Raw genomic sequence first — 24,654 nt, 5'->3', positions numbered from 1 at the left:
AAGAACGTCGTCCTGCAGCTGCTCTTCTTCCACCTTCGTCATCTGGTCCATCTGAAGCACCTGCTTCTCCAGCCTTTTGTTCTCCATCTTCTCCAGGATTTTGAGGACCATTTGCTCCTCTAAATTTGGCTTCTTTATATCAATCTGGTTCTTTACTACCTGCTTTGGTTTTTCCACTGTGTCCACCGGGGCCACCTGCCTCTCTGCCTTCTTCATGACCTTGTCTGGTTTTTCCACTGGGTCCACCTGCCTCTCTGCCTTCTTCATCTCATTCTCTATGAAACGATCCCTATTTTTTACCTGTTCCTTTAGGATGACCTGCTCTGGTTCTTCCACCAGGTTCAGCAGGGCCACCTGCCTCTCTGCCTTCTTCATGACCTGGTCTGGTTTTTCCACTCACTGGGTCCACCTGCCTCTCTACCTTCTTCATTACCTGGTCTGGTTTTTCCACTGGGTCCACTTGCCTCTCTGCCTTCATCTCATTCTCTATGAAACAAACCCTATTTTTTACCTGTTCCTTTAGGATGACCTGCTCTGGTTCTTCCACCAGGTTCAACTGGGCCATCTGCCTCTCTACCTTCTTCATGACCTGGTCTGGTTTTTCCACTGGGTCCACCTGCCTCTCTAACTTTTTCATCTCATTCTCTATGAAACGAACCCTATTTTTTACTTGTTCCTTCCCCTGGTCCTTAAGGATGACCTGCTCTGGTTCTTCCACCAGGTTCAGCGGGGCCACCTGCCTCTCTACCTTCTTCATGACCTGGTCTGGTTTTTCCACTGGGTCCACCTGCCATCTCAATCTCAAAAACCAGAACCACCTTCTTTACTGGTTTCCTCCTCTGGTCCTTTAGGACGACCTGCTCTGGTTCTTCCACCAGGTCCCGTGGGGCCACCTGCATCTCTACTTTCTGGCGTCTCTGCCACCATTTTCTCTTCTTTACTTTCTTCTCAGGTTTGTTTTTTCCCAGAACCACCTTGCTCTCCATCTTTGGTATTTGGTCTGCCTGGTCCTCTAAAACCTTCTGCTCCACTCCTTGCCCCATCTCTTCACCCTTTACCCCATTTCCCTTCTCATCCTCCCCGTCCTGCATCTCTACTTTCTACTTTCTTTCCCAGACTCTCCAGGTTGGGCTTCAACGATGGGGGGAACAAGAACGTCGTCCTGCAGCTGCTCTTCTTCCACCTTCGTCATCTGGTCCATCTGAAGCACCTGCTTCTCCAGCCTTTTGTTCTCCATCTTCTCCAGGATTTTGAGGACCATTTGCTCCTCTAAATTTGGCTTCTTTATATCAATCTGGTTCTTTACTACCTGCTTTGGTTTTTCCACTGTGTCCACCGGGGCCACCTGCCTCTCTGCCTTCTTCATGACCTTGTCTGGTTTTTCCACTGGGTCCACCTGCCTCTCTGCCTTCTTCATCTCATTCTCTATGAAACGATCCCTATTTTTTACCTGTTCCTTTAGGATGACCTGCTCTGGTTCTTCCACCAGGTTCAGCAGGGCCACCTGCCTCTCTGTCTTCTTCATGACCTGGTCTGGTTTTTCCACTGGGTCCACCTGCCTCTCTACCTTCTTCATGACCTGGTCTGGTTTTTCCACTGGGTCCACCTGCCTTTCTGCCCTCATCTCATTCTCTATGAAACGAATCCTATTTTTTACCTGTTCCTTTAGGATGACCTGCTCTGGTTCTTCCACCAGGTTCAGCAGGGCCACCTGCCTCTCTGCCTTCTTCATGACCTGGTCTGTTTTTTCCACTGGGTCCACCTGCCTCTCTACCTTCTTCATGACCTGGTCTGGTTTTTCCACTGGGTCCACCTGCCTCTCGCCTTCTTCATCTCTTTATCTCATTCTCTATGAAACGAACCCTATTTTTTACCTGTTCCTTTAGGATGACCTGCTCTGGTTCTTCAACCAGGTTCAGCGGGGCCACCTGCCTCTCTACCTTCTTCATGACCTGGTCTGGTTTTTCCACTGGGTCCACCTGCCTCTCTATCTTCTTCATCTCAATCTCAAAAACCAGAACCACCTTCTTTACTGGTTTCCTCCTCTGGTCCTTTAGGACGACCTGCTCTGGTTCTTCCACCAGGTCCCGTGGGGCCACCTGCATCTCTACTTTCTGGCGTCTATGCCACCATTTTCTCTTCTTTACTTTCTTCTCAGGTTTGTTTTTTCCCAGAACCACCTGCTTCTCCATCTTTGGTATTTGGTCTGCCTGGCCCTCTAAAACCTTCTGCTCCACTCCTTGCCCCATCTCTTCACCCTTTACCCCATTTCCCTTCTCATCCTCCCCGTCCTGCATCTCTACTTTCTACTTTCTTTCTCAGACTCTCCAGGTTGGGCTTCAACGATGGGGGGAACAAGAACGTCGTCCTGCAGCTGCTCTTCTTCCACCTTCGTCATCTGGTCCATCTGAAGCACCTGCTTCTCCAGCCTTTTGTTCTCCATCTTCTCCAGGTTTTTGAGGACCATTTTCTCCTCTAAATTTGGCTTCTTTATATCAATCTGGTTCTTTACTACCTGCTTTGGTTTTTCCACTGTGTCCACCGGGGCCACCTGCCTCTCTGCCTTCTTCATGACCTGGTCTGGTTTTTCCACTGGGTCCACCTGCCTGCACTCTGCCTTTTTCATCTCATTCTCTATGAAACGAACCCTATTTTTTACCTGTTCCTTTAGGATGACCTGCTCTGGTTCTTCCACCAAGTTCAGCAGGGCCACCTGCCTCTCTGCCTTCTTCATGACCTGGTCTGGTTTTTCCACTGGGTCCACCTGTCTCTCTGCCTTCATCTCATTCTCTATGAAACGAACCCTATTTTTTACCTGTTCCTTTAGGATGACCTGCTCTGGTTCTTCCACCAGGTTCAGCAGGGCCACCTGCCTCTCTGCCTTCTTCATGACCTGGTCTGGTTTTTCCACTGGGTCCAACTGCCTCTCTACCTTCTTCATGACCTGGTCTGTTTTTTCCACTGGGTCCACCTGCCATCTCAATCTCAAAAACCAGAACCACCTTCTTTACTGGTTTCCTCCTCTGGTCCTTTAGGACGACCTGCTCTGGTTCTTCCATCAGGTCCCGTGGGGCCACCTGCATCTCTACTTTCTGGCGTCTCTGCCACCATTTTCTCTTCTTTACTTTCTTCTCAGGTTTGTTTTTCCCAGAACCACTTGCTTCTCCATCTTTGGTATTTGGTCTGCCTGGTCCTCTAAAACCTTCTGCTCCACTCCTTGCCCCATCTCTTCACCCTTTACCCCATTTCCCTTCTCATCCTCCCCGTCCTGCATCTCTACTTTCTACTTTCTTTCCCAGACTCTCCAGGTTGGGCTTCAACGATGGGGGGAACAAGAACGTCGTCCTGCAGCTGCTCTTCTTCCACCTTCGTCATCTGGTCCATCTGAAGCACCTGCTTCTCCAGTCTTTTGTTCTCCATCTTCTCCAGGATTTTGAGGACCATTTGCTCTTCTAAATTTGGCGTCTTTATATCAATCTGGTTCTTTACTACCTGCTTTGGTTTTTCCACTGTGTCCACCGGGGCCACCTGTCTCTCTGCCTTCTTCATGACCTGGTCTGGTTTTTCCACTGGGTCCACCTGCCTCTCTGTCTTCATCTCATTCTCTATGAAACAAACCCTATTTTTTACCTGTTCCTTTAGGATGACCTGCTCTCGTTCTTCCACCAGGTTCAGCAGGGCCACCTGCCTCTCTGTCTTCTTCATGACCTGGTCTGGTTTTTCCACTGGGTCAACCTGCCTCTCTACCTTCTTCATGACCTGGTCTGGTTTTTCCACTGGGTCCACTTGCCTCTCTGCCGTCATCTCATTCTCTATGAAACGAACCCTATTTTTTACCTGTTCCTTTAGGATGACCTGCTCTGGTTCTTCCACCAGGTTCAGCAGGGCCACCTGCCTCTCTGCCTTCTTCATGACCTGGTCTGGTTTTTCCACTCACTGGGTCCACCTGCCTCTCTACCTTATTCATGACCTGGTCTGGTTTTTCCACTGGGTCCACTTGCCTCTCTGCCTTCATCTCATTCTCTATGAAACAAACCCTATTTTTTACCTGTTCCTTTAGGATGACCTGCTCTGGTTCTTCCACCAGGTTCAACTGGGCCATCTGCCTCTCTACCTTCTTCATGACCTGGTCTGGTTTTTCCACTGGGTTCACCTGCCTCTCTAACTTTTTCATCTCATTCTCTATGAAACGAACCCTATTTTTTACTTGTTCCTTCCCCTGGTCCTTAAGGATGACCTGCTCTGGTTCTTCCACCAGGTTCAGCGGGGCCACCTGCCTCTCTACCTTCTTCATGACCTGGTCTGGTTTTTCCACTGGGTCCACCTGCCATCTCAATCTCAAAAACCAGAACCACCTTCTTTACTGGTTTCCTCCTCTGGTCCTTTAGGACGACCTGCTCTGGTTCTTCCACCAGGTCCCGTGGGGCCACCTGCATCTCTACTTTCTGGCGTCTCTGCCACCATTTTCTCTTCTTTACTTTCTTCTCAGGTTTGTTTTTTCCCAGAACCACCTTGCTCTCCATCTTTGGTATTTGGTCTGCCTGGTCCTCTAAAACCTTCTGCTCCACTCCTTGCCCCATCTCTTCACCCTTTACCCCATTTCCCTTCTCATCCTCCCCGTCCTGCATCTCTACTTTCTACTTTCTTTCCCAGACTCTCCAGGTTGGGCTTCAACGATGGGGGGAACAAGAACGTCGTCCTGCAGCTGCTCTTCTTCCACCTTCGTCATCTGGTCCATCTGAAGCACCTGCTTCTCCAGCCTTTTGTTCTCCATCTTCTCCAGGATTTTGAGGACCATTTGCTCCTCTAAATTTGGCTTCTTTATATCAATCTGGTTCTTTACTACCTGCTTTGGTTTTTCCACTGTGTCCACCGGGGCCACCTGCCTCTCTGCCTTCTTCATGACCTTGTCTGGTTTTTCCACTGGGTCCACCTGCCTCTCTGCCTTCTTCATCTCATTCTCTATGAAACGATCCCTATTTTTTACCTGTTCCTTTAGGATGACCTGCTCTGGTTCTTCCACCAGGTTCAGCAGGGCCACCTGCCTCTCTGTCTTCTTCATGACCTGGTCTGGTTTTTCCACTGGGTCCACCTGCCTCTCTACCTTCTTCATGACCTGGTCTGGTTTTTCCACTGGGTCCACCTGCCTTTCTGCCCTCATCTCATTCTCTATGAAACGAATCCTATTTTTTACCTGTTCCTTTAGGATGACCTGCTCTGGTTCTTCCACCAGGTTCAGCAGGGCCACCTGCCTCTCTGCCTTCTTCATGACCTGGTCTGTTTTTTCCACTGGGTCCACCTGCCTCTCTACCTTCTTCATGACCTGGTCTGGTTTTTCCACTGGGTCCACCTGCCTCTCGCCTTCTTCATCTCTTTATCTCATTCTCTATGAAACGAACCCTATTTTTTACCTGTTCCTTTAGGATGACCTGCTCTGGTTCTTCAACCAGGTTCAGCGGGGCCACCTGCCTCTCTACCTTGTTCATGACCTGGTCTTGTTTTTCCACTGGGTCCACCTGCCTCTCTAACTTCTTCATCTCAATCTCAAAAACCAGAACCACCTTCTTTACTGGTTTCCTCCTCTGGTCCTTTAGGTCGACCTGCTCTGGTTCTTCCACCAGGTCCCGTGGGGCCACCTGCATCTCTAATTTCTGGCGTCTCTGCCACCATTTTCTCTTCTTTACTTTCTTCTCAGGTTTGTTTTTTCCCAGAACCCCCTGCTTCTCCATCTTTGGTATTTGTTCTGCCTTCTGCTCCACTCCTTGCCCCATCTCTTCACCCTTTACCCCATTTCCCTTCTTATCCTCCCCGTCCTGCATCTCTACTTCCTACTTTCTTTCCCAGACTCTCCAGGTTGGGCTTCAACGATGGGGGGGGAACAAGAACGTCGTCCTGTAGCTGCTCTTCTTCCACCTTCGTCATCTGGTCCATCTGAGGCACCTGCTTCTCCAGCCTTTTGTTCTCCATCTTCTCCAGGTTTTTGAGGATTATTTGCTCCTCTAAATTTGGCTTCTTTATATCAATCTGGTTCTTTACTACCTGCTTTGGTTTTTCCACTGTGTCCACCGTGGCCACCTGCCTCTCTGCCTTCTTCATGACCTGGTCTGGTTTTTCCACTGGGTCCACCTGCCTGTCTGCCTTCTTCATCTCATTCTCTATGAAACGAACCCTATTTTTTACCTGTTCCTTTAGGATGACCTGCTCTGGTTCTTCCACCAAGTTCAGCAGGGCCACCTGCCTCTCTGCCTTCTTCATGACCTGGTCTGGTTTATCCACTGGGTCCACCTGCCTCTCTGCCTTTTTCATGACCTGGTCTGGTTTTTCCACTGAGTCCACCTGCCTCTCTGCCTTCTTCATCTCATTCTCTATGAAACAAACCCTATTTTTTACCTGTTCCTTTAGGATAACCTGCTCTGGTTCTTCCACCAAGTTCAGCAGGGCCACCTGCCTCTCTGCCTTCTTCATGACCTGGTCTGGTTTTTCCACTGGGTCCACCTGCCTCTCTGCCTTCATCTCATTCTCTATGAAACGAACCCTATTTTTTACCTGTTCCTTTAGGATGACCTGCTCTGGTTCTTCCACCAGGTTCAGCAGGGCCACCTGCCTCTCTGTCTTCTTCATGACCTGGTCTGGTTTTTTCACTGGGTCCACCTGCCTCTCTTCCTTCTTCATGACCTGGTCTGGTTTTTCCACTGGGTCCACCTGCCTCTCTGCCTTCATCTCATTCTCTATGAAACGAACCCTATTTTTTACCTGTTCCTTTAGGATGACCTGCTCTGGTTCCTCCACCAGGTTGAACTGGGCCATCTGCCTTTCTACCTTCTTCATGACCTGGTCTGGTTTTTCCACTGGGTCCACCTGCCTCTCTAACTTTTTCATCTTATTCTCTATTAAACGAACCCTATTTTTTACTTGTTCCTTCCCCTGGTCCTTTAGGATGACCTGCTCTGGTTCTTCCACCAGGTTCAGTGGGGCCACCTGCCTCTCTACCTTCTTCATGACCTGGTCTGGTTTTTCCACTGGGTCCACCTGCCTCTCTATCTTCTTCATCTCAATCTCAAAAACCAGAACCACCTTCTTTACTGGTTTCCTCCTCTGGTCCTTTAGGATGACCTGCTCTGGTTCTTCCACCAGGTCCCGTGGGGCCACCTGCATCTCTACTTTCTGGCGTCTCTGCCACCATTTTCTCTTCTTTACTTTCTTCTCAGGTTTGTTTTTTCCCAGAACCACCTTGCTCTCCATCTTTGGTATTTGGTCTGCCTGGTCCTCTAAAACCTTCTGCTCCACTCCTTGCCCCATCTCTTCACCCTTTACCCCATTTCCCTTCTCATCCTCCCCGTCCTGCATCTCTACTTTCTACTTTCTTTCCCAGACTCTCCAGGTTGGGCTTCAACGATGGGGGGAACAAGAACGTCGTCCTGCAGCTGCTCTTCTTCCACCTTCGTCATCTGGTCCATCTGAAGCACCTGCTTCTCCAGCCTTTTGTTCTCCATCTTCTCCAGGATTTTGAGGACCATTTGCTCCTCTAAATTTGGCTTCTTTATATCAATCTGGTTCTTTACTACCTGCTTTGGTTTTTCCACTGTGTCCACCGGGGCCACCTGCCTCTCTGCCTTCTTCATGACCTTGTCTGGTTTTTCCACTGGGTCCACCTGCCTCTCTGCCTTCTTCATCTCATTCTCTATGAAACGATCCCTATTTTTTACCTGTTCCTTTAGGATGACCTGCTCTGGTTCTTCCACCAGGTTCAGCAGGGCCACCTGCCTCTCTGTCTTCTTCATGACCTGGTCTGGTTTTTCCACTGGGTCCACCTGCCTCTCTACCTTCTTCATGACCTGGTCTGGTTTTTCCACTGGGTCCACCTGCCTTTCTGCCCTCATCTCATTCTCTATGAAACGAATCCTATTTTTTACCTGTTCCTTTAGGATGACCTGCTCTGGTTCTTCCACCAGGTTCAGCAGGGCCACCTGCCTCTCTGCCTTCTTCATGACCTGGTCTGTTTTTTCCACTGGGTCCACCTGCCTCTCTACCTTCTTCATGACCTGGTCTGGTTTTTCCACTGGGTCCACCTGCCTCTCGCCTTCTTCATCTCTTTATCTCATTCTCTATGAAACGAACCCTATTTTTTACCTGTTCCTTTAGGATGACCTGCTCTGGTTCTTCAACCAGGTTCAGCGGGGCCACCTGCCTCTCTACCTTCTTCATGACCTGGTCTGGTTTTTCCACTGGGTCCACCTGCCTCTCTATCTTCTTCATCTCAATCTCAAAAACCAGAACCACCTTCTTTACTGGTTTCCTCCTCTGGTCCTTTAGGACGACCTGCTCTGGTTCTTCCACCAGGTCCCGTGGGGCCACCTGCATCTCTACTTTCTGGCGTCTATGCCACCATTTTCTCTTCTTTACTTTCTTCTCAGGTTTGTTTTTTCCCAGAACCACCTGCTTCTCCATCTTTGGTATTTGGTCTGCCTGGCCCTCTAAAACCTTCTGCTCCACTCCTTGCCCCATCTCTTCACCCTTTACCCCATTTCCCTTCTCATCCTCCCCGTCCTGCATCTCTACTTTCTACTTTCTTTCTCAGACTCTCCAGGTTGGGCTTCAACGATGGGGGGAACAAGAACGTCGTCCTGCAGCTGCTCTTCTTCCACCTTCGTCATCTGGTCCATCTGAAGCACCTGCTTCTCCAGCCTTTTGTTCTCCATCTTCTCCAGGTTTTTGAGGACCATTTTCTCCTCTAAATTTGGCTTCTTTATATCAATCTGGTTCTTTACTACCTGCTTTGGTTTTTCCACTGTGTCCACCGGGGCCACCTGCCTCTCTGCCTTCTTCATGACCTGGTCTGGTTTTTCCACTGGGTCCACCTGCCTGCACTCTGCCTTTTTCATCTCATTCTCTATGAAACGAACCCTATTTTTTACCTGTTCCTTTAGGATGACCTGCTCTGGTTCTTCCACCAAGTTCAGCAGGGCCACCTGCCTCTCTGCCTTCTTCATGACCTGGTCTGGTTTTTCCACTGGGTCCACCTGTCTCTCTGCCTTCATCTCATTCTCTATGAAACGAACCCTATTTTTTACCTGTTCCTTTAGGATGACCTGCTCTGGTTCTTCCACCAGGTTCAGCAGGGCCACCTGCCTCTCTGCCTTCTTCATGACCTGGTCTGGTTTTTCCACTGGGTCCAACTGCCTCTCTACCTTCTTCATGACCTGGTCTGTTTTTTCCACTGGGTCCACCTGCCATCTCAATCTCAAAAACCAGAACCACCTTCTTTACTGGTTTCCTCCTCTGGTCCTTTAGGACGACCTGCTCTGGTTCTTCCATCAGGTCCCGTGGGGCCACCTGCATCTCTACTTTCTGGCGTCTCTGCCACCATTTTCTCTTCTTTACTTTCTTCTCAGGTTTGTTTTTCCCAGAACCACTTGCTTCTCCATCTTTGGTATTTGGTCTGCCTGGTCCTCTAAAACCTTCTGCTCCACTCCTTGCCCCATCTCTTCACCCTTTACCCCATTTCCCTTCTCATCCTCCCCGTCCTGCATCTCTACTTTCTACTTTCTTTCCCAGACTCTCCAGGTTGGGCTTCAACGATGGGGGGAACAAGAACGTCGTCCTGCAGCTGCTCTTCTTCCACCTTCGTCATCTGGTCCATCTGAAGCACCTGCTTCTCCAGTCTTTTGTTCTCCATCTTCTCCAGGATTTTGAGGACCATTTGCTCTTCTAAATTTGGCGTCTTTATATCAATCTGGTTCTTTACTACCTGCTTTGGTTTTTCCACTGTGTCCACCGGGGCCACCTGTCTCTCTGCCTTCTTCATGACCTGGTCTGGTTTTTCCACTGGGTCCACCTGCCTCTCTGTCTTCATCTCATTCTCTATGAAACAAACCCTATTTTTTACCTGTTCCTTTAGGATGACCTGCTCTCGTTCTTCCACCAGGTTCAGCAGGGCCACCTGCCTCTCTGTCTTCTTCATGACCTGGTCTGGTTTTTCCACTGGGTCAACCTGCCTCTCTACCTTCTTCATGACCTGGTCTGGTTTTTCCACTGGGTCCACTTGCCTCTCTGCCGTCATCTCATTCTCTATGAAACGAACCCTATTTTTTACCTGTTCCTTTAGGATGACCTGCTCTGGTTCTTCCACCAGGTTCAGCAGGGCCACCTGCCTCTCTGCCTTCTTCATGACCTGGTCTGGTTTTTCCACTCACTGGGTCCACCTGCCTCTCTACCTTATTCATGACCTGGTCTGGTTTTTCCACTGGGTCCACTTGCCTCTCTGCCTTCATCTCATTCTCTATGAAACAAACCCTATTTTTTACCTGTTCCTTTAGGATGACCTGCTCTGGTTCTTCCACCAGGTTCAACTGGGCCATCTGCCTCTCTACCTTCTTCATGACCTGGTCTGGTTTTTCCACTGGGTTCACCTGCCTCTCTAACTTTTTCATCTCATTCTCTATGAAACGAACCCTATTTTTTACTTGTTCCTTCCCCTGGTCCTTAAGGATGACCTGCTCTGGTTCTTCCACCAGGTTCAGCGGGGCCACCTGCCTCTCTACCTTCTTCATGACCTGGTCTGGTTTTTCCACTGGGTCCACCTGCCATCTCAATCTCAAAAACCAGAACCACCTTCTTTACTGGTTTCCTCCTCTGGTCCTTTAGGACGACCTGCTCTGGTTCTTCCACCAGGTCCCGTGGGGCCACCTGCATCTCTACTTTCTGGCGTCTCTGCCACCATTTTCTCTTCTTTACTTTCTTCTCAGGTTTGTTTTTTCCCAGAACCACCTTGCTCTCCATCTTTGGTATTTGGTCTGCCTGGTCCTCTAAAACCTTCTGCTCCACTCCTTGCCCCATCTCTTCACCCTTTACCCCATTTCCCTTCTCATCCTCCCCGTCCTGCATCTCTACTTTCTACTTTCTTTCCCAGACTCTCCAGGTTGGGCTTCAACGATGGGGGGAACAAGAACGTCGTCCTGCAGCTGCTCTTCTTCCACCTTCGTCATCTGGTCCATCTGAAGCACCTGCTTCTCCAGCCTTTTGTTCTCCATCTTCTCCAGGATTTTGAGGACCATTTGCTCCTCTAAATTTGGCTTCTTTATATCAATCTGGTTCTTTACTACCTGCTTTGGTTTTTCCACTGTGTCCACCGGGGCCACCTGCCTCTCTGCCTTCTTCATGACCTTGTCTGGTTTTTCCACTGGGTCCACCTGCCTCTCTGCCTTCTTCATCTCATTCTCTATGAAACGATCCCTATTTTTTACCTGTTCCTTTAGGATGACCTGCTCTGGTTCTTCCACCAGGTTCAGCAGGGCCACCTGCCTCTCTGTCTTCTTCATGACCTGGTCTGGTTTTTCCACTGGGTCCACCTGCCTCTCTACCTTCTTCATGACCTGGTCTGGTTTTTCCACTGGGTCCACCTGCCTTTCTGCCCTCATCTCATTCTCTATGAAACGAATCCTATTTTTTACCTGTTCCTTTAGGATGACCTGCTCTGGTTCTTCCACCAGGTTCAGCAGGGCCACCTGCCTCTCTGCCTTCTTCATGACCTGGTCTGTTTTTTCCACTGGGTCCACCTGCCTCTCTACCTTCTTCATGACCTGGTCTGGTTTTTCCACTGGGTCCACCTGCCTCTCGCCTTCTTCATCTCTTTATCTCATTCTCTATGAAACGAACCCTATTTTTTACCTGTTCCTTTAGGATGACCTGCTCTGGTTCTTCAACCAGGTTCAGCGGGGCCACCTGCCTCTCTACCTTGTTCATGACCTGGTCTTGTTTTTCCACTGGGTCCACCTGCCTCTCTAACTTCTTCATCTCAATCTCAAAAACCAGAACCACCTTCTTTACTGGTTTCCTCCTCTGGTCCTTTAGGTCGACCTGCTCTGGTTCTTCCACCAGGTCCCGTGGGGCCACCTGCATCTCTAATTTCTGGCGTCTCTGCCACCATTTTCTCTTCTTTACTTTCTTCTCAGGTTTGTTTTTTCCCAGAACCCCCTGCTTCTCCATCTTTGGTATTTGTTCTGCCTTCTGCTCCACTCCTTGCCCCATCTCTTCACCCTTTACCCCATTTCCCTTCTTATCCTCCCCGTCCTGCATCTCTACTTCCTACTTTCTTTCCCAGACTCTCCAGGTTGGGCTTCAACGATGGGGGGGGAACAAGAACGTCGTCCTGTAGCTGCTCTTCTTCCACCTTCGTCATCTGGTCCATCTGAGGCACCTGCTTCTCCAGCCTTTTGTTCTCCATCTTCTCCAGGTTTTTGAGGATTATTTGCTCCTCTAAATTTGGCTTCTTTATATCAATCTGGTTCTTTACTACCTGCTTTGGTTTTTCCACTGTGTCCACCGTGGCCACCTGCCTCTCTGCCTTCTTCATGACCTGGTCTGGTTTTTCCACTGGGTCCACCTGCCTGTCTGCCTTCTTCATCTCATTCTCTATGAAACGAACCCTATTTTTTACCTGTTCCTTTAGGATGACCTGCTCTGGTTCTTCCACCAAGTTCAGCAGGGCCACCTGCCTCTCTGCCTTCTTCATGACCTGGTCTGGTTTATCCACTGGGTCCACCTGCCTCTCTGCCTTTTTCATGACCTGGTCTGGTTTTTCCACTGAGTCCACCTGCCTCTCTGCCTTCTTCATCTCATTCTCTATGAAACAAACCCTATTTTTTACCTGTTCCTTTAGGATAACCTGCTCTGGTTCTTCCACCAAGTTCAGCAGGGCCACCTGCCTCTCTGCCTTCTTCATGACCTGGTCTGGTTTTTCCACTGGGTCCACCTGCCTCTCTGCCTTCATCTCATTCTCTATGAAACGAACCCTATTTTTTACCTGTTCCTTTAGGATGACCTGCTCTGGTTCTTCCACCAGGTTCAGCAGGGCCACCTGCCTCTCTGTCTTCTTCATGACCTGGTCTGGTTTTTTCACTGGGTCCACCTGCCTCTCTTCCTTCTTCATGACCTGGTCTGGTTTTTCCACTGGGTCCACCTGCCTCTCTGCCTTCATCTCATTCTCTATGAAACGAACCCTATTTTTTACCTGTTCCTTTAGGATGACCTGCTCTGGTTCCTCCACCAGGTTGAACTGGGCCATCTGCCTTTCTACCTTCTTCATGACCTGGTCTGGTTTTTCCACTGGGTCCACCTGCCTCTCTAACTTTTTCATCTTATTCTCTATTAAACGAACCCTATTTTTTACTTGTTCCTTCCCCTGGTCCTTTAGGATGACCTGCTCTGGTTCTTCCACCAGGTTCAGTGGGGCCACCTGCCTCTCTACCTTCTTCATGACCTGGTCTGGTTTTTCCACTGGGTCCACCTGCCTCTCTATCTTCTTCATCTCAATCTCAAAAACCAGAACCACCTTCTTTACTGGTTTCCTCCTCTGGTCCTTTAGGATGACCTGCTCTGGTTCTTCCACCAGGTCCCGTGGGGCCACCTGCATCTCTACTTTCTGGCGTCTCTGCCACCATTTTCTCTTCTTTACTTTCTTCTCAGGTTTGTTTTTTCCCAGAACCACCTTGCTCTCCATCTTTGGTATTTGGTCTGCCTGGTCCTCTAAAACCTTCTGCTCCACTCCTTGCCCCATCTCTTCACCCTTTACCCCATTTCCCTTCTCATCCTCCCCGTCCTGCATCTCTACTTTCTACTTTCTTTCCCAGACTCTCCAGGTTGGGCTTCAACGATGGGGGGAACAAGAACGTCGTCCTGCAGCTGCTCTTCTTCCACCTTCGTCATCTGGTCCATCTGAAGCACCTGCTTCTCCAGCCTTTTGTTCTCCATCTTCTCCAGGATTTTGAGGACCATTTGCTCCTCTAAATTTGGCTTCTTTATATCAATCTGGTTCTTTACTACCTGCTTTGGTTTTTCCACTGTGTCCACCGGGGCCACCTGCCTCTCTGCCTTCTTCATGACCTTGTCTGGTTTTTCCACTGGGTCCACCTGCCTCTCTGCCTTCTTCATCTCATTCTCTATGAAACGATCCCTATTTTTTACCTGTTCCTTTAGGATGACCTGCTCTGGTTCTTCCACCAGGTTCAGCAGGGCCACCTGCCTCTCTGTCTTCTTCATGACCTGGTCTGGTTTTTCCACTGGGTCCACCTGCCTCTCTACCTTCTTCATGACCTGGTCTGGTTTTTCCACTGGGTCCACCTGCCTTTCTGCCCTCATCTCATTCTCTATGAAACGAATCCTATTTTTTACCTGTTCCTTTAGGATGACCTGCTCTGGTTCTTCCACCAGGTTCAGCAGGGCCACCTGCCTCTCTGCCTTCTTCATGACCTGGTCTGTTTTTTCCACTGGGTCCACCTGCCTCTCTACCTTCTTCATGACCTGGTCTGGTTTTTCCACTGGGTCCACCTGCCTCTCGCCTTCTTCATCTCTTTATCTCATTCTCTATGAAACGAACCCTATTTTTTACCTGTTCCTTTAGGATGACCTGCTCTGGTTCTTCAACCAGGTTCAGCGGGGCCACCTGCCTCTCTACCTTGTTCATGACCTGGTCTTGTTTTTCCACTGGGTCCACCTGCCTCTCTAACTTCTTCATCTCAATCTCAAAAACCAGAACCACCTTCTTTACTGGTTTCCTCCTCTGGTCCTTTAGGTCGACCTGCTCTGGTTCTTCCACCAGGTCCCGTGGGGCCACCTGCATCTCTAATTTCTGGCGTCTCTGCCACCATTTTCTCTTCTTTACTTTCTTCTCAGGTTTGTTTTTTCCCAGAACCCCCTGCTTCTCCATCTTTGGTATTTGTTCTGCCTTCTGCTCCACTCCTTGCCCCATCTCTTCACCCTTTACCCCATTTCCCTTCTTATCCTCCCCGTCCTGCATCTCTACTTCCTACTTTCTTTCCCAGACTCTCCAGGTTGGGCTTCAACGATGGGGGGGGAACAAGAACGTCGTCCTGTAGCTGCTCTTCTTCCACCTTCGTCATCTGGTCCATCTGAGGCACCTGCTTCTCCAGCCTTTTGTTCTCCATCTTCTCCAGGTTTTTGAGGATTATTTGCTCCTCTAAATTTGGCTTCTTTATATCAATCTGGTTCTTTACTACCTGCTTTGGTTTTTCCACTGTGTCCACCGTGGCCACCTGCCTCTCTGCCTTCTTCATGACCTGGTCTGGTTTTTCCACTGGGTCCACCTGCCTGTCTGCCTTCTTCATCTCATTCTCTATGAAACGAACCCTATTTTTTACCTGTTCCTTTAGGATGACCTGCTCTGGTTCTTCCACCAAGTTCAGCAGGGCCACCTGCCTCTCTGCCTTCTTCATGACCTGGTCTGGTTTATCCACTGGGTCCACCTGCCTCTCTGCCTTTTTCATGACCTGGTCTGGTTTTTCCACTGAGTCCACCTGCCTCTCTGCCTTCTTCATCTCATTCTCTATGAAACAAACCCTATTTTTTACCTGTTCCTTTAGGATAACCTGCTCTGGTTCTTCCACCAAGTTCAGCAGGGCCACCTGCCTCTCTGCCTTCTTCATGACCTGGTCTGGTTTTTCCACTGGGTCCACCTGCCTCTCTGCCTTCATCTCATTCTCTATGAAACGAACCCTATTTTTTACCTGTTCCTTTAGGATGACCTGCTCTGGTTCTTCCACCAGGTTCAGCAGGGCCACCTGCCTCTCTGTCTTCTTCATGACCTGGTCTGGTTTTTTCACTGGGTCCACCTGCCTCTCTTCCTTCTTCATGACCTGGTCTGGTTTTTCCACTGGGTCCACCTGCCTCTCTGCCTTCATCTCATTCTCTATGAAACGAACCCTATTTTTTACCTGTTCCTTTAGGATGACCTGCTCTGGTTCCTCCACCAGGTTGAACTGGGCCATCTGCCTTTCTACCTTCTTCATGACCTGGTCTGGTTTTTCCACTGGGTCCACCTGCCTCTCTAACTTTTTCATCTTATTCTCTATTAAACGAACCCTATTTTTTACTTGTTCCTTCCCCTGGTCCTTTAGGATGACCTGCTCTGGTTCTTCCACCAGGTTCAGTGGGGCCACCTGCCTCTCTACCTTCTTCATGACCTGGTCTGGTTTTTCCACTGGGTCCACCTGCCTCTCTATCTTCTTCATCTCAATCTCAAAAACCAGAACCACCTTCTTTACTGGTTTCCTCCTCTGGTCCTTTAGGATGACCTGCTCTGGTTCTTCCACCAGGTCCCGTGGGGCCACCTGCATCTCTACTTTCTGGCGTCTATGCCACCATTTTCTCTTCTTTACTTTCTTCTCAGGTTTGTTTTTTCCCAGAACCACCTGCTTCTCCATCTTTGGTATTTGGTCTGCCTGGCCCTCTAAAACCTTCTGCTCCACTCCTTGCCCCATCTCTTCACCCTTTACCCCATTTCCCTTCTCATCCTCCCCGTCCTGCATCTCTACTTTCTACTTTCTTTCTCAGACTCTCCAGGTTGGGCTTCAACGATGGGGGGAACAAGAACGTCGTCCTGCAGCTGCTCTTCTTCCACCTTCGTCATCTGGTCCATCTGAAGCACCTGCTTCTCCAGCCTTTTGTTCTCCATCTTCTCCAGGTTTTTGAGGACCATTTTCTCCTCTAAATTTGGCTTCTTTATATCAATCTGGTTCTTTACTACCTGCTTTGGTTTTTCCACTGTGTCCACCGGGGCCACCTGCCTCTCTGCCTTCTTCATGACCTGGTCTGGTTTTTCCACTGGGTCCACCTGCCTGCACTCTGCCTTCTTCATCTCATTCTCTATGAAACGAACCCTATTTTTTACCTGTTCCTTTAGGATGACCTGCTCTGGTTCTTCCACCAAGTTCAGCAGGGCCACCTGCCTCTCTGCCTTCTTCATGACCTGGTCTGGTTTTTCCACTGGGTCCACCTGTCTCTCTGCCTTCATCTCATTCTCTATGAAACGAACCCTATTTTTTACCTGTTCCTTTAGGATGACCTGCTCTGGTTCTTCCACCAGGTTCAGCAGGGCCACCTGCCTCTCTGCCTTCTTCATGACCTGGTCTGGTTTTTCCACTGGGTCCAACTGCCTCTCTACCTTCTTCATGACCTGGTCTGTTTTTTCCACTGGGTCCACCTGCCTCTCTACCTTCTTCATGACCTGGTCTGGTTTTTCCACTGGGTCCACCTGCCTCTCCGCCTTCTTCATCTCATTCTCTATGAAACGAACCCTATTTTTTACCTGTTCCTTTAGGATGACCTGCTCTGGTTCTTCCACCAGGTTCAACTGGGCCATCTGCCTCTCTTCCTTCTTTATGACCTGGTCTGGTTTTTTCACTGGGTCCACCTGCCTCTCTAACTTTTTCATCTCATTCTCTATGAAACGAACCCTATTTTTTACTTGTTCCTTCCCCTGGTCCTTTAGGATGACCTGCTCTGGTTCTTCCACCAGGTTCAGCGGGGCCACCTGCCTCTCTACCTTCTTCATGACCTGGTCTGGTTTTTCCACTGGGTCCACCTGCCTCTCTAACTTCTTCATCTCAATCTCAAAAACCAGAACCACCTTCTTTACTGGTTTCCTCCTCTGGTCCTTTAGGACGACCTGCTCTGGTTCTTCCACCAGGTCCCGTGGGGCCACCTGCATCTCTACTTTCTGGCGTCTCTGCCACCATTTTCTCTTCTTTACTTTCTTCTCAGGTTTGTTTTTTCCCAGAACCACCTGCTTCTCCATCTTTGGTATTTGGTCTGCCTGGTCCTCTAAAACCTTCTGCTCCACTCCTTGCCCCATCTTTTCACCCTTTACCACATTTCCCTTCTTATCCTCCCCGTGCTGCATCTCTACTTTCTGGCGTCTCTGCCACCATTTTCTCTTCTTTACTTTCTTCCCCGGTTCGTTTACCCGCCTGTGCGGCTCGTCTTTGTCAGATGGCAAAGTCCAACAGGAGAACATGTTTATGCTGCTTACTGTCTCGGTGTCTCAGATCAAATGAGCACAAACACATGAAACGCAGCTATTTATACCAGAGGTTTGGAGTGTGGTGATGTCATCATGATGATGTCACAATGTGTGCATGTAGCTGAGAGTGGTGCTGATCATTATCACTGCTGCTCTCAGTATCTTTAACCTCTGGTGTAGAGTGGGGACAGTGGGAGCCTAGTGGGAGGAGCTTTGGGCTATAACCCGAAAGGTTGAGGGTTCAAATCCCAGTTCTGCCTTTTAGCAAGACCTTTATCCCTGTTTGCTCCAGGGGCATAACAGCTTGAATACTGTACACCTGTAAATGTATATATGACAAATAAAGGCAATCTATTCTATTACCATATACATGTACACACACACACACACACACACACACACACACACACACCACATTATGACCACTGACAGCTGAAGTGAATAACACTGATTTCTCTTCATCACAGCACCTGTTAGTGGGGAAGAGGGGGGTATATTAGGCAGCACGTGAACATTTTATCCTCAAAGTTGATCCTAGAAGCAGAAAAATGGATGCATTTTTGGATCCTGGTCTGCAGGGGTCAGTATCTATCAAAAGTGCTCCAAGGAAGGAACAGTGGTAAACCAGCGACAGGGTCATGAGCGCTAAGGCTCACTGATGCACGTGGGGAACGAAGGCTGGCCCGTGTGGTCCGATCCAACAGACGAGCTCCTGTGGACGTTCTGCTGGGGAAACCATGCCATCCATGTGGATGTTACTCTGATACGGAGCTCCTACCTAAGCATTGTTGAAGACCATGTTCATCCTTTTATGGAGACGGTTCCCTGATATCTGTGGCCTCTTAAAGCAGGATGATGCGCCCTGACTCTGTACTGTTTATAAACGCTCTGTACTACCCAAATTTATCGGCCATTGTTTTAGTACAACAAAAGTGTTTTTCGTTCTGTCTGGGTCACTTTTACCACATAATATCACACACTTCATCTTTTTTTAAGGCGCTTTGAAAATATCAGCGGCAAACTGGCTTAAAACTTAACCAGGTGAACGTTAAAAGATAAAAATGCAGCGACAAGCTCCATACGAGACAAGCACCCAAACCTCTACACTTAACATGCCCACAGATGATGTCACGGTTCGGCCTGAAAAACCCAGTATTCTGTGGTGCTAGATTAGACGCTAAAGGATCTCAATGTACTTTTCTGCATTAATGCTGCCATCACAGAAGTGTAAATGACCTTTGTCAAGGGCACTGACACAACCCCATACCATGACGGACCCTGGCTTATGGACTTGTTGCTGATAAGAGTCTGGATGGTCCTTTTTCGTCTTTGGTCCGGAGCACACGGCATCCATTTTTTCCAAAAAATATGGTCAAAGGTATTTAGACCATCTCTTAACAATTGTGTTTAGGTGTTTCAGTCTTACCCAGTGCAGCAGTTAGTAAATATGCTTTTTTCCTGTTTTACTCCATTAAGCCATAGTTTGATATTAATAATTTGGTGGCCTGCACAGAGCCCTGACCTCAACTCCATTAAACACCTTTGGGATGAACTGAAACATTAATTACATACTAGGAATTCTTCTCAAGTAGACACAAATTCTTACAGATACACAGATACAAAATCTTGTAAAAAAGCCTTCTGAAAAAACTAGAGGCAAAAATCTGTTAATTGTTAATAAGTTTAATAAGACTTTTGTTCATTTATAAATCATTTAAAAACTTTAGATGCAGTAAAGTAAGGAGGCCATTTAGCTTCACAGTGGTCAATAAAAAAAAAGGCAACGTTCAGATTGACAGTAATTGTTTTGAATTACCACAAAGCTATAGAAGTAGTTTTATTACCGAGTCCTTATGTTTTTTTATTTTGCCAGTAATGAGCCATCACTCAGCTGCCTTTAAATTCTTTTTGACTGCTTATCACTATAATGACACACATTATTTTTTATTTCAACTTTGACCCTGCCGCACACCTTGCCCTATCTAAAGCTTATCTTACACTGCCAGAGGTATTCATTAAAGCCATAGGAATTAAATAGAATTCCTGCCAGCTGACGCAGAGCATTTGACAGATTTAATGAGCCTGCTGGCTAACCAGTAGATGAGGAGGAGAAAGGCCAAAATGATTCATTCAGAACTGGCACTTACTCATTTTAATGGGGAATTAAATCGACCTGACAGACAGTGGGCACAACACTGGACACACCTTCCACCAATTATTAGCTTTCTTACAATGCAACAGAGCTGAAGAGGGACATCTTTTGTCTTTGAAGAAATTAATTATGAACTGTATATAAATGGCCTGTTGTGGTATAAATATTTGTTTACTAAACAATTACATTTCTTTCTTTATTAGTAATCATGTCTTAATTACAATATATCAACATAGCTCTAACAGCACCATTAGCAGATCAGAGCATGTGTAGTAGAGTAGTAATTCTTTACATGTAAGCTCAGGGATGCCATAGGATTGATAGGGTTAATAAAAATTCCACTTTCACCCAAAGAGCAAGACATTATGCTCTTCAAGACCTCTGGCTACCATGCATTACAAATGGAAACTAAAAGTTGTAGTATTATTAAGCAGTGCTCTTTTTTGTTTGTGTATCACTGCCAAAAAGTTTCATTCAGGCATCTTCGAAGAGGGTATTGTGTGATTTTATTTCATAAACATACACCAATCATTATAACATTATGACCACCTCCTTGTTTCTACACTCACTGTATTTTTTCAGCTCCATTTACCATACAGAAACACTTCTTTATGTAGCTCTACAATTACTGAGTGTAGTCCATCTGTTTCTCTGCATACTTTTAGCCTGCTTTCACCCTGTTCTTCAATGTCAGGACCCCCACAGCACCACCACAGAGCAGGTATTATTTGGGTGGTGGATCATTCTCAGCACTGCAGTGACACTGACATGGTGGTGGTGTGTTAGTGTGTGTTGTGCTGGTATGAGTGGATAAGACACAGCAATGCTGATGGAGTTTGTTGCATATGTTGCTCTAAGATCTCAATGTACTTTTTTGCATTAAGGCTGCCATCATAGAAGTGTTAAAGACCTTTGACAGACCATGACAGACCCTGGCTTTCGGACTAGCTGATAACTGTCTGGATGGTCCTTTTTGTTGTTGGTCCGGCGCACACGGCGTCCATTTTTTCCAAAAAAGACCTGGAATGCTGATTCATCTGACCACAATACATGTTTCCACTGTGTGATGGTCCATCCTAGATGCCTCTGTAATAAATAACTGTAATAAGTAAGGACCTATGCTGTTTTCAGGCCAGCAAAATACCTAAATAATTGTAAAAGTAGTCAAATCATTATGCTCTCTTCACTATGCATTTTTATTTAATATAAAACAATTTATTTAATTGCATTATTTGTTGTAGCTGGAATAAAAATGTCTGCATCATCAGTTGGAGACCAGTGGTTTTCTTCATGTCATTCTTATTCATTGTTTTCCTAATAGTGGACTCAAAAATGTACAGTTTATTTTTCCCCCAGACATTTTACTGTTGCCCTTGTTTCTCGTTTACCTGCTACAAGATAGCACATTGTGTTCTTTGTTTGCTCTTACAAGATGTCCACTTCTTGGACTTGAATCTCCACATCCTTTGCTAGAGTAAAATATAAAATGTGTGTATATATCTTATGTAATAAATGCCAATTTTCTTTCTAAATTAAGTCATAAACATATTCTGTAATGCTAACATCCCATATTAATAGCTGTCAGTGTTGGTAAGAAAAGAAAAGCTGAACAGTGGCAAAGCACACAGACCTTCTGCTGGCAAGAAAGAATCAGACTTGGAATGCAATTACAGATGACATTCTAGGAAGCAAAACCCCTGTAAGTCAAAGTCCAATCCCCTGGAGGGATTTTCTCCCTAAGGAGAGGGTTAAAGCCAAACCTACAACTTTTATCCCACTTTTCCTTCCTTGCTGTTCATCTTTTCCTGCTGTTGACAGAGTTACTGCAGACAATTACAGTGTGCAGCCGCCTCTGCCAACGTCTGGAGAGCCAGCCTTATTAGTCATTGTGGGGGGAGAGAGAGAGAGAGAGAGAGAGAAGAGCTGTAGTGTGGACAAGACATTGCCTAAAGAAAAATGTTTAAAGTACCCCTAAACAGGTCATTTATAACAGGATACATATTTATAAATAGTGGCATAAGACGTATTTCCAACTGTCAACATTCTTCTATTTTTTTTTTTCAACTTTGTCATATTGCATACTGCTTTTTAATCAAAATGTAAGAACACAAAGACAACCTAAAAACACAACTGGCTTAACAACTGCCAGCACTGTTTAATGAAAACATCACTTAAAGAACCTTTTTAACAAATTTTAGTGGAGGAAAAATCACAACAAACAGCTTACCATGCCACGATTAAAAGAAAAACCAGAGTAGTCAAGATGTTTAAAAAACCCATTTAAAAAGAGAACTACAAATCTTGTCTGGAATTTTAATTAGTAATTTCACTCTGTGACTTCAGCAAACCACTGTCAGAGCCATAGAGAAAACTTGGAACAGCCCCTAATCTTTCCAGGAGTGTCCGACTCTTTACAACCCCAAATCAGAAAAAGTTGGGACAGCATAGAAAATGCAAATAATAAAAAAACAAAGAGGTTCTTACATTTACTTTGACTTTTATTTCATTGCAAACAGTAAAGCATAGTAAAGGACAGTAAAGCATTTACCACTTTGTAATGTTGCCATTCCTTTTCACCACACTTAAAAGACATTTTGGCACCGAGGATACCAAGCGATTTAGTGTTTCAGCTTTTATTTTGTCCCATTCTTCCTGCAAACACCTCTTCAGACGTGCAACAGTACGGGGTCGTCGTTGTATCATTTTTTGTTTCAAAATTCTCCACACAATTCTCTATTGGGGACAGGTCAGGACTGCAGGCAGGCCAGTCAAAAACCTGTACCGTCTTCTTCCACAGCCATGCCTTTGTAATGTGTGCAGCATGTGGTTTTGCATTGTCTTGTTGAAAAATGCATGAACGGTCCTGGAAAAGATGACATCATAAAGGCAGCATATGTTGCTTAATGTGGTTATATCAGCTATTGTTGAGTGGCGGTTCTTGATTCAGTGCCGTGTGAAGGAATAAAGATCACAGGCGTTCAGCTTAAGCTTGCGCATTTGGCCTTTACGCACTGAAATTCTTCCTGATTCCTTGAATGGTTTAATGATATTATGCACTGTAGAGGGAGAAATATGCAAATCCCTTCCTATCTTTCTTTGAGGTTCATTGTTTTTAGACATTTCAATAATTTTCTCATGCATTTGTTGACAAACTGGAGATCCTCTGATCATCTTTGCTCATCAAAGACTCAGCCTTTCCTGGATGCTGCTTTTGTACCAAACCATGATTACAATCACCTGTTGACATCACCTGTTTGGAATCACATAATTATTTAGTTTTTTTCAGGCCTGAAATGCAGGAATGGAGGTATATTAACAAATGAAATGAAGTTGAGCAGAAAAACATGAAATATATTTGGTTCAAACTGTCTGCAATCAAATAAAAGTCAAAGTAAATGTAAGGAACACAAACTGTCCCAACTTTATTCTGATTTGGGGTTGTAAAATTTTTCCAGTAGAGTATAGACAAATGATCCAAAAAAATTACAACAAACCTGGACAAACCCCTAGTTAACTTGATAACAGAGTCAACAAACTCCCAGTGTATAAATCCTTGCAATGGACAATGGACCGGATTTGGTCCACCAAAATCAATTCAGGATGTAAGATTGCAACCCTGGAAAACTAGAATAGCTAAAGCTGGGCAAAGAATGACAGCCTTTTTAGAAAAGCCATAGCTAGAATGCTAACTGAATCGCAGAAATTAAAAACTTCTGGCAAAAAGCCTGACCAATAGCAAGTTTTTATTGTGACCAAAGCCTTTTCCAGAATGACTAAATGAAGTTTTGGTAGCATTCTCATGCTGCTGTACTACATAGTACTAAATGTCAAATTAATCCATTAGCAATGTTGTAGGAATTCTGGCAACTGTCCTAAAATATATTGATATATTGATGGTAGGATTAGCTGGATAGCTAACTTCTATTTAAATAGCCCACATTTGTCACAGAAATACATGTGTAGGATTGTGTAGTGCTTTGCAATAAATTAGTGCCCTGTTTAGGGTGTTTTCTATCCTTGCGCCCATTGTTTTGGGGTAGGCTCTGAATCAAATTTGAAATGATGTGTAGTGACCTGTACTAAACTTAAACCATGTCAATATAATGCCTTGATCAAACCTTGCACTCTAGGGGTCAAGCTTTCTGGCCTATAACATTCTCTTGGTGTATGCCATACAAACATTCAACCACTTTTTAAGAATATAGATTAAAACACTACCCAGCTAAGCAATATTTGTGACTAAATCTCCTGCCAACAATGTTCCAATAAATGAATGAATGAATGCTTTATTGGATAATGCTTTACACATGTCTTAAATCATCAAATGATTCTCCACAAATTACTTTATTTTCCTATTTTTTTAATGCATTACATGTATGCATAACAGTGTTAGTCATCCAAAAGGTGATAATGTTCATTTTTTATCAGCTTTTATAGGTCAATCAATTATCTATAAGTCTAGAAAAAGAACTCCTGATTTATTTTCCTCTGAGCAGTGACTTTGGGAGTAGATAAGACTGTGTTCACCAGAGCTGCATTTGGCAGATCAAGGGGGTTCATCCTCTAAAGTGTTCATCTCTTTCATTCCAAGGTAAGTGGTACATCTTTTTTCTTTCTGCTAGCGAGAATTAAGTATTGATCTCCTGGCCTTGAGTGGAGCGTAGCATGGACAGATAATGGCAGCTGC

At 46.3% G+C, this 24,654-nt stretch overlaps 1 protein-coding gene across 3 annotated transcripts; it reads right to left on the bottom strand.

Moving 5' to 3' along the window:
* Window positions 1–1,083: 1,083 nt before the first annotated feature.
* LOC134319465 (titin-like) lies at window positions 1,084–16,322 on the bottom strand. Of its 3 annotated transcripts, none has more exons than XM_063000648.1 (10): window positions 15,051–16,322; window positions 13,909–14,274; window positions 11,139–11,606; window positions 9,126–9,227; window positions 8,808–9,020; window positions 7,653–8,018; window positions 4,883–5,350; window positions 2,870–2,971; window positions 2,552–2,764; window positions 1,084–1,762 (listed from the first exon to the last, which is right to left on the bottom strand). In XM_063000648.1, the coding sequence occupies exons 1-10, from the start codon at window positions 16,320–16,322 to the stop codon at window positions 1,094–1,096; spliced, it is 4,239 nt and encodes a 1,412-aa protein (XP_062856718.1). In that variant the 3' UTR covers window positions 1,084–1,093. The 3 variants fall into 3 exon arrangements, with proteins under 3 accessions (XP_062856718.1, XP_062856719.1, XP_062856720.1); XM_063000649.1 differs by having other exon boundaries at window positions 15,420–16,322; XM_063000650.1 differs by lacking the exons at window positions 13,909–14,274; window positions 15,051–16,322 and adding an exon at window positions 12,332–13,682 and having other exon boundaries at window positions 11,139–11,555.
* Between the last annotated feature and the right edge of the window lie 8,332 nt (window positions 16,323–24,654).

The sequence above is a fragment of the Trichomycterus rosablanca genome, chromosome 8 (assembly GCF_030014385.1).
Source record: "Trichomycterus rosablanca isolate fTriRos1 chromosome 8, fTriRos1.hap1, whole genome shotgun sequence".
Lineage (NCBI taxonomy): Eukaryota > Metazoa > Chordata > Actinopteri > Siluriformes > Trichomycteridae > Trichomycterus > Trichomycterus rosablanca.
The sequence above is the reverse complement of the archived record's forward strand: the minus strand, read 5'-3'. Positions and strand labels throughout refer to the sequence as shown.